Source organism: Eucalyptus grandis, chromosome 11 (genome assembly GCF_016545825.1).
Source record: "Eucalyptus grandis isolate ANBG69807.140 chromosome 11, ASM1654582v1, whole genome shotgun sequence".
Taxonomy (NCBI): Eukaryota; Viridiplantae; Streptophyta; class Magnoliopsida; order Myrtales; family Myrtaceae; genus Eucalyptus; species Eucalyptus grandis.
The window spans coordinates 17,834,647-17,842,871 of NC_052622.1; the positions used below are offsets into that span (position 1 = coordinate 17,834,647).

Here is an 8,225-nt window from a genome sequence, read left to right on the forward strand (position 1 = left end):
ATTTTATTTTTAAAATTGATTTTTATTTTTATTTTTATTATTATCTTCTTCTTTCTTGGCTAATTGCCGACCATGGCAATAGCCACATGGGAACTCCAGCCTTGCTATAGGCCAATGAGACTCCAACTCACCAGATACCGATGAGGTTGATCTTACCTTAGGCTGGCGAACTCTAGCCACGTCTAAGGTCACCGAAGCCTTGCCAACCTCTAGTGACGTTAGGTGAAGCTAGCCTTGCCTAGCTCGCTGCTCTAATAGGGCCTGAGCTTGCTTGATGGCCACAAGTGAGCTTGTGTGAGGTGAGACTTGAGCTTGTTAGTGGTTGGTCGTTGGCTATCATTGTGGCCAGCTACTGGCTGAAGAAAAAGGAAAAGAAAAAGAAGGAAAATGAAAACTTTTAAAAGAAAAATTATAAATAATTAAATATTTGCTTTTTTTTTAAAGGAAAAAAAAAGGAAAAGGTGTTTAGTTAAAAAAAGTGCTAACTTTAGATTTGAAGGAAAGAGGGTGGAAGTGTTTTCTGCTTTTAAAAAAGGGAAAGATATTTCCCTTTTTTAAAAGATTTTCTTTTTTGGTTGGCTAAAAATGCTTTCTGTAACAAGTTCATTTTCCATGAAACAACTCAAAAAATCTGAAAAACATTTTCCTAAAAATTGTTTTCTATGAAACGAAAGGAGTCTTAATTAGATTGATTGATGGGAAATTGATTTGTAGATTCATTAAAATAAAACTTGGAGAACAATTAAGCCCTTTTTCCCCCCTATTTTTAAGTGGGAAGGTATCTTTTTGATAGGAAATAAATATGGGCAAGAAACCTTTTTCGATTCTTTTGAATAGAGGCTTTAGGGTGTTACACAGAAAAGAGACTACAAAAAGGGAGATGGCGAGGAGGCAATGCACATTAGAGAGAGATTGATTTTTGCTGAAACACCTCCCCGTTGTTTTTCCAGCACTAAGCAACTTCAAGTTGCAACAAGATGAGTGAAGCCGCTCCTCATCTTTGGTTCGCGTTGTGAAGTTTTTGCAGGTTTACGGTGACAGTCCAAATATACCGGCACGTTGCTTTGCCTGACGTTGCTCTGCCTCGCCATCGATGGCGATCACCGCCCTGCAGTTCCATCAGGACGCAATTGTGCCGCTGCTCTGTTTCTCTTGGCGTCCCACCGACCTGGAGTTGCCCCTGCAGTCCTGGTCGTCCCCCGTGGTGTGCAGTGAACTGACTCTCTTACTGCTGCCCTCTTGAACCTTTTCGGTGCAGGTTATGACTCTGGACTTGCTACATCCCCAAAATCAAGTAATCCGATCAAATTCAAAATTCTATGAACTCTAAATCGCCAGCTACAAGAAAACTGCAGCCAGAACTCGTAGGAAACAAGCAAATCCTATAAGATTCGAAATTCTCGAGTCTTTTGAAGGCTTACTACATCAACAAACAATCATCTCTCTCGTGTGTATTCCATTTACGGTCCTTTTGGTAGCTCGAAGATTGATTGCAGATGCAGCTAAAGAGAGTCGTCAGAGGGTTGCCTGAAGAGGAGGAAATAGTCTAGGATACTACTGGTTTAATACCTCCTCATCCTTCCTATTGCACCAAACCTACATAAGAGAAGTATTTATAGTAAAGTCAGTCAGACAGATTTCGCCAATTATGTTTAAGAATTATATTAAGAAAAGGATGAGTAATTGTAGCATAAACACCTTTGCACTATGATCAAATGTTGGCAACTGATCAATAGATTAATTATGTTGAATATGATTAATCATATGAACTATTGCAATACTCACCTATATAATATATTTATGTAATACCGATTGTTTGGACAGTGCTGATTCATCGTTGTCGAGAGTAGGGATCATGCGTTGCCAGATAGTTTGAACATAGCTTGAGTCCATCGAGTTTGCGTTTTTGTTTGTAAATAAAACTAGTATTGCATTTAAGTACGTAGAAGAGAAAAGAGAATTGGAATACAATGATGAAACAACCATTCAATTTATCACCTAAATTTGACTTATATAGCAGTTCTTCAATAAATTGATAATGCTCAATGCATTTTGGGGATCACATCAGATAAAACTGCAGATCACTAACGACTAGGAAGCTGGGATCTTAAACTTGTAGAGAACAACCAAGCCTTCTCAAAATCCAATATTCTAGAGTCTCTCGAAAGCATAAAAAATCAACAAATAATCATCTTCTCTCGGTTATGTTTATGGTCCTTTCTCCAGCTTGACGATCAACTATAGATGCAACCAAAGAGGATTGTTAGAAGGTTGCATGAAGAGGAGCAAATAGCCATGGATGCTACTGGTTTGATACATCCTCATCCTTGCTGTTACACCGAACCTACAAAAGCAGAGACATTTATAGTAAAGTTAGCTGAAAATTTTGGCCAAGTGCATTCAAGAATTATTGAAAAAACGGGTAATTAACAACAAGCAACTTTTGACCAAAAAAAATTACCGAGCAACTTCGCATCTATGATCATCTGCATTAAGTTGGCAACTGCTTATAATAGATTGGTAGTGTTAGATATGAATAATCAGATGAACTATACAGAACTCGCCTGTGTTATTGTAAACCCAGTTGAGTTAATGGCTAGTTCAAATAATGTGTTTCAGCTGGCCGCTGATTCATCGTCATCAAGGGTTGGAGTCGACCACTTGGCAACCCGCACTTTAGCTTTCTCCGCCTACATTAAGGTATCACAGAAATACATTAGATGGAATGCTTAATACTTTTATTTGTTTGTTCAGAAGAAAATTGAAATAATCTTGAAGTTTACCTCTTTCTCCCAATCACATCGAACTGTTATTATGGCTAATATCACAGTTTGAACAGCAGTGCCACCAAAAATCATTCCGCCCCAGATACCCTACAATTATTATTCAAAGTTACCCTCAATATTTGTCTAACCATCTGCTCATTGAACTTAAGTAACTAAGCATATGAGAAAACATGAAGTGATAAGCTACATGAAGGATCCAAAATTTTACCATAACACCTAAGTGGAAGACCCATCCCATGAGAAATCCAAGAGGTAGACCAACGACATAGTAGCATCCCAAATTGATGTATGCAACATATGCTTGCCATCCCGATCCAACAGCAACTCCTGCAGCATTGATGGAACTTAGGCGTATGATCTATATTCTAACTGACCCTAAATCTCATGTAGCTAGCTTGAGTTGTAGCAAGAGGAGCTCAAAATAGAGTTGAAGTTGTATTATGTATACTTTGAATGAATTCTAAATGATATCAAACAATTTGTTTGCGATGAAGTATTGCACTTTGTTTTTTAAAGCTCTTGTTTAAGGTTGTATTGAATGCTAGTAGCAATTCACCAGTTGATCAATTGAGTCAATCATGTGCACATCCACATCTCACTTAGTCAAACTTGACCGTTCGAGGGCACAAGAGAGCTCAACCGAACTCAAGCAAACCTCCATTCGTTGTAATGCTGCTTTATTTGATCCTTATTCTACAACTTTGGTTGAACATGTTATTTGCAAAGATAATGTCGGATTGATCACACTCGTACAAAATAAACCACCTCATCTTGTGTGAAAGTACACTTGTGATCAACCGCACATCAATACCCTGAAAATTTCTTTTTCACCATTAAATTATGTGACCTTCCACGGAAGGATATATGGAAAGGAAGAGTTACTTGCTGAAAACCTATACATTAATGGATGGATATGGAGATCTACCTGATAGAATGGGCTGAACACTATTGAGAAGTATGGTGACACCTAGGAGATAAGAAAGCGTGTCCACTTCTTCAAGAACATCAGCGGAAGAAGTGAAAATGTATGCGAATTTGTCATGCAAAACCATGATGAGAGCACAGAAGAAGAAGCCGATTATTGTTGATTGCACCACGGATACAGCAGTCGCAAATTTTGCAGCCATGCCATTCCCAGCTCCAAGCTCATTTGCCACCCTCACCCTGAAATTTAAGTGAACTAGATATTAAAGACTGAATGAATGAAAAATAAACAGATTTCTCGATTTTGGAAGCTTATATTCTGTAAACGGCCAACTGAGAGTTTTTTTGCAGATCGAGTACAGAACTAATTCAAGAAATAAATCTGTTTAAGAACTGACGCTTGTATGACTTTATTTAAACCATTCACAAGGGTCCAAGCTTTGGAAGAGAAGAAAATACATTTAAATTCTGATTTAGAAACTAACATGAAGTTTAGCTTTCTATCAGTTATCTCCGTTAAATCATCATCCTGTTCCTCAGCTTTCGACGTTATATCAGAAGTTATTCTGTGGTCATGATTCAACTGTTGGGACTCGCACGCAGGACTAGCAAAGATATAAAGCAAAATCCATACGGTACAGATACACTTTGCGCTTGGATTTTCTTTACTTTGATTTTAACAGTTTGGACTTCTACTAGGGACTTTGCTTGAATTGCTCCAAAAAAGGTTCAATGTGGCATTAATCATTGGGTTTTACAGCATTGATTTATATCACAATGGTTAGACTCAACATGTATGAAATCATTAGAAATTCATACTAAAACAATCTCGTCTTTATCATATATAACCAAGTGCTGTTGATGAACCGGTTTCATATAAATGCTGAACACACAAGCAGAGGACACTCCCCTTCAGTCAGCTACTTATAGTATGATCGATTGATACAATTGCCAATAACGAATCTACGTTTAAATAAATGCTATACTTGGTTTTGCTCTTGGCTATGTGTGTGTGGGGGAGAGAGAGAGAGAGAGAGAGAGAGAGAGAGAGAGAGAGACAGAGACAGAGAGAGACAGAGAGAGAGAGTACCCGGTTGCAGCAAAGAAGGCAAGAGGGATCATCATCTCCCAACCGTTGATGGTCATGCTGCCATAGACATATAACCATAAACTTATAATTGACATACGGGGCGACACTTCAGTGCATAATCCTTCTAACGATTAAATTACCAAAATGGAGATAAATATTTTAATACCAGACGGACAAGGCATCCACAGCAACCGTGGCATTTTGCAGATATCCAGTCATCAGTATCAGTATCCTGTAGTACCAGTTCTCCAAACTGTTCAAAAAGCGCCAATAAAATGTGATGATCAAAGTTCTAATGGCCACGAAAAAATCTAGACAAGGGATGAGCTATAAGTGATTGTCTAAGTTTTCAAGATCAACAAGTTTCAAGTTGCATGTCAATAATTTCATTACAATTACGACAGAGTCTCCAGAGTCTCCAGAGTAAAATTTGCTTACAAGAACTTGTAAAGTAGAACACGAGGCAAGAAAGCTAAATATATCGCCACCCATGCAGAGTGTAACTTGGAGATGGAGAATAAGAATACGGATTTTTACCAAAGCATAACTCCAGAAGCAGCGGACAGTTTGACGAACTCCCATAACCCCGTGAAAGCCTCCATGGAGAGGCCGGTCCACGTCAGCGGGCAATTGCCACAAGCGGTGTATGCGAACAACGCGAGCACCAAGAACCACCAAGAGAGATCCAAGCCAACGGACAGCCCCACCACGCCAAAGTCAAACACGTAGACGCAGAGCCAGCTCGTGAGCACGTTGATCGCTAGGCCGGCCAGCGAGACCCACGCCAAGACCTGGGTCTTAAGCTGGCTCTGCAAGAACCTCGTCAAGGGGAATTGGAAGGCGAAGCTGAAGTGCAGCGGGATGAGCCACAGAGCCACCGTGCCCGACATCTCCGCCACGTCGTCCGGCTGCCCCAGGAGCCTCAGGAGCGGCGTGGCAAACACGTAGAACGGGAGCAGCAAGAAGCAACACAGGAAGAGCACGATCCACGACCTTTGCATGTAGATGCCAAGCATGTGGTATCTCTTTGCGCCGAAGGCTTGGCCACATAACGTCTCCAGCGCACTTGCCATGCCTAACTAATAACCACAATCCAAACTCAAAAATCGATATTAAATTCTCAATTTCTCTTTCTTTTGTCATGTCAAACTGAATGTATAGCTCTCTAAAATTATTATGAGCACCTGATTAATCTGTAAAGTGATGTGTAAAAATAATATATATATATATATATTATAATAAGTAATACCGTACATATATAAGCAAATGTTACTTCTTCTATAATTTACATAATCAGTACAAAAGATTCGAGGTTTGAGATTGCCTTGACCCCTTTCACGGTTAAATTTCTTTCAATGAGAGTCGAAATTGATTTTGATCCCTTACCGTTGATAGATATATCGCCCAAACCGCACTTGGAAGCTAATTAGAAGCTAGAACATCTGGAACACATATTGCACCTTACACACCATTTCATATATATGTACATAGAGATAGACGATGGTGACTGGTTACAATTTTTCATGTCTTATATGAGAGCGCAAAAACCAGAGAGAACAGACAAATACATGCCTAGTTTGTACGAACCTCCACGTGCCCAATTAGTGTTGGACGACATTGAAGACCATAATGAGAGAGAAGAGACATAAAAGGAAAACCATGTTGACAGAGAGTCTATACAAATCATGTTGTCGAAGATTAAAAGTCGACTGTGAGAGGCCACGAAGTGAGTCCTCACTATGAATTTTCATCGGCAAAAATACGGAACATATTCTATGGCTAAGATGCCACAACTTGTTATCTAATATGTTATCCAATCAAGACACATCGATTCATTATAGTTATATTTTATCTTAATCTTATTACGATTACTTCGAATGATTCTGAAATTTCAAGATCTTGCAATGTATGGTAACCGGTAAAAAACACTCGCATTTCTGTAATGTTAATTCAATCCCATATTTTCGTTTAATGGAACATGATGATATGCGGTAATATAATTAAAGTCTATCGAAACTTTACTTTAGGAGTACTATCTAAAGCATATCGAATCAAAGAATTAGTGGGTGAACATTTCTTTCCTTTTCTGTACTTACCAAGAGGCCGAAATTGAAGCCAACGATGACGGTGTTGGCGATGGACATGGCTGCGAGTTCGACCTCCCCGAGGTGCCCCGCAAACGCCTGCGTGACAACGTTCATGGTGTACGAGGCCACGCGGCTAAAGATGGCAGGGCCGACTATGTGCCACAGCTTCTTCGTCTCAGCCCACACCCTCACGCTCAAGCTCTTCTCCTCCTCGTTTTCATGATCCCCGCCATTGCGGTCGCCATCCACCGCAGATTCTCGCAGCAGAGGCCATTGGGCGTCGCTGCCGTCGCGGTCAACAATGGCCATGAAAGGAACGGCTCTTTCTTTGCCTCTAGAGAGGGTAGGGTATGATGATGAGAGCAAAAGGAATTAAAAGTTTTTAGAAGGCAATGAAATGCTCAGGGAGATATAAAAGGGTGAGATTATAGTGACGCGGAGAGATGATGCGCCTCTGATTGGACGGCGATGAAATGATTAGTGAGACGAAAAGGGTGGGTTTATGCCAATTTGGACGAGAACCGAAGGAATTTTGATTTGATTTTCTTTTCCTTTTCTTGACAAATGACGTAAAGTGGGAACATGTGAGATTTTCAGATCAAGGATCGAGGGCTGGTCGCTGAATTTTGATTATGAATTTTTGACCTATTCCGAGACTCTCTCTCTCTCGGTTTGGTGGTGTGAAATTGTTCTAATGGTGTAAATGCCGAGGCTACTTCAACAAGCAGACGTATGAAACTTCCAACCAAGGTGGTTGCTGATGGCTGGCGCATTCTTCTATACCTGACGATAATAATAATATATGATGAACATGAGTAAAGTGTTCTCAACCAATTTCAGTGAATCAGGCGGGGATTTATCGAGTCAGATACATGCAATGAGATCATCCTTCCGGTTCCTTTCATGAGATAGAGATGATGACGCATGCAATGAGATCATCCTTCCGGTTCCTTTCAAAGGGAATGAATCGATTCGGATTTCGTTGCCAAATTAATCAAATGTTAACACGAAAAGATGGTAGGGCTTGCTCCGCAGATCTCATTACATAGGAAATCCTTTGATGAATTCGAATTTTGATTTTCTCTGTCAATGGCATTATATATTTTACTGTTTTTCATCGAAAAACAAGAAAATCGACCAGCATTAATGGGGTAATGATATTTGCCCATTTAGGACGTTCAACGGCATTTCGATGATTATAGATATACATATACTAACTCATGTAGATATGGAATTTTGTGAAAGTGAGATAATAGAGAGACTCATCTAAGTTTTTCTTTAAAATTTCATTTGTTTCACGAAAAATAAATATTTAAAAAAATATTTTTTAAAAAGTTA

General features: G+C 39.5%; 1 protein-coding gene across 2 annotated transcripts; it reads right to left on the reverse strand.

Annotated features, from left to right (window-relative positions):
- Positions 1-2,003: 2,003 nt before the first annotated feature.
- LOC104434201 (protein DETOXIFICATION 27) lies at positions 2,004-7,263 on the reverse strand. 2 transcript variants are annotated; one of them, XM_010047177.3, is made up of 9 exons: positions 6,897-7,263; positions 5,338-5,879; positions 4,967-5,053; positions 4,801-4,857; positions 3,712-3,950; positions 2,995-3,113; positions 2,784-2,873; positions 2,565-2,690; positions 2,004-2,344 (listed from the first exon to the last, which is right to left on the reverse strand). In XM_010047177.3, the coding sequence occupies exons 1-8, from the start codon at positions 7,194-7,196 to the stop codon at positions 2,616-2,618; spliced, it is 1,509 nt and encodes a 502-aa protein (XP_010045479.1). In that variant the 5' UTR covers positions 7,197-7,263; the 3' UTR covers positions 2,004-2,344; positions 2,565-2,615. The 2 variants fall into 2 exon arrangements, with proteins under 2 accessions (XP_010045479.1, XP_018721447.1); XM_018865902.2 differs by having other exon boundaries at positions 2,462-2,690.
- Positions 7,264-8,225: the final 962 nt, after the last annotated feature.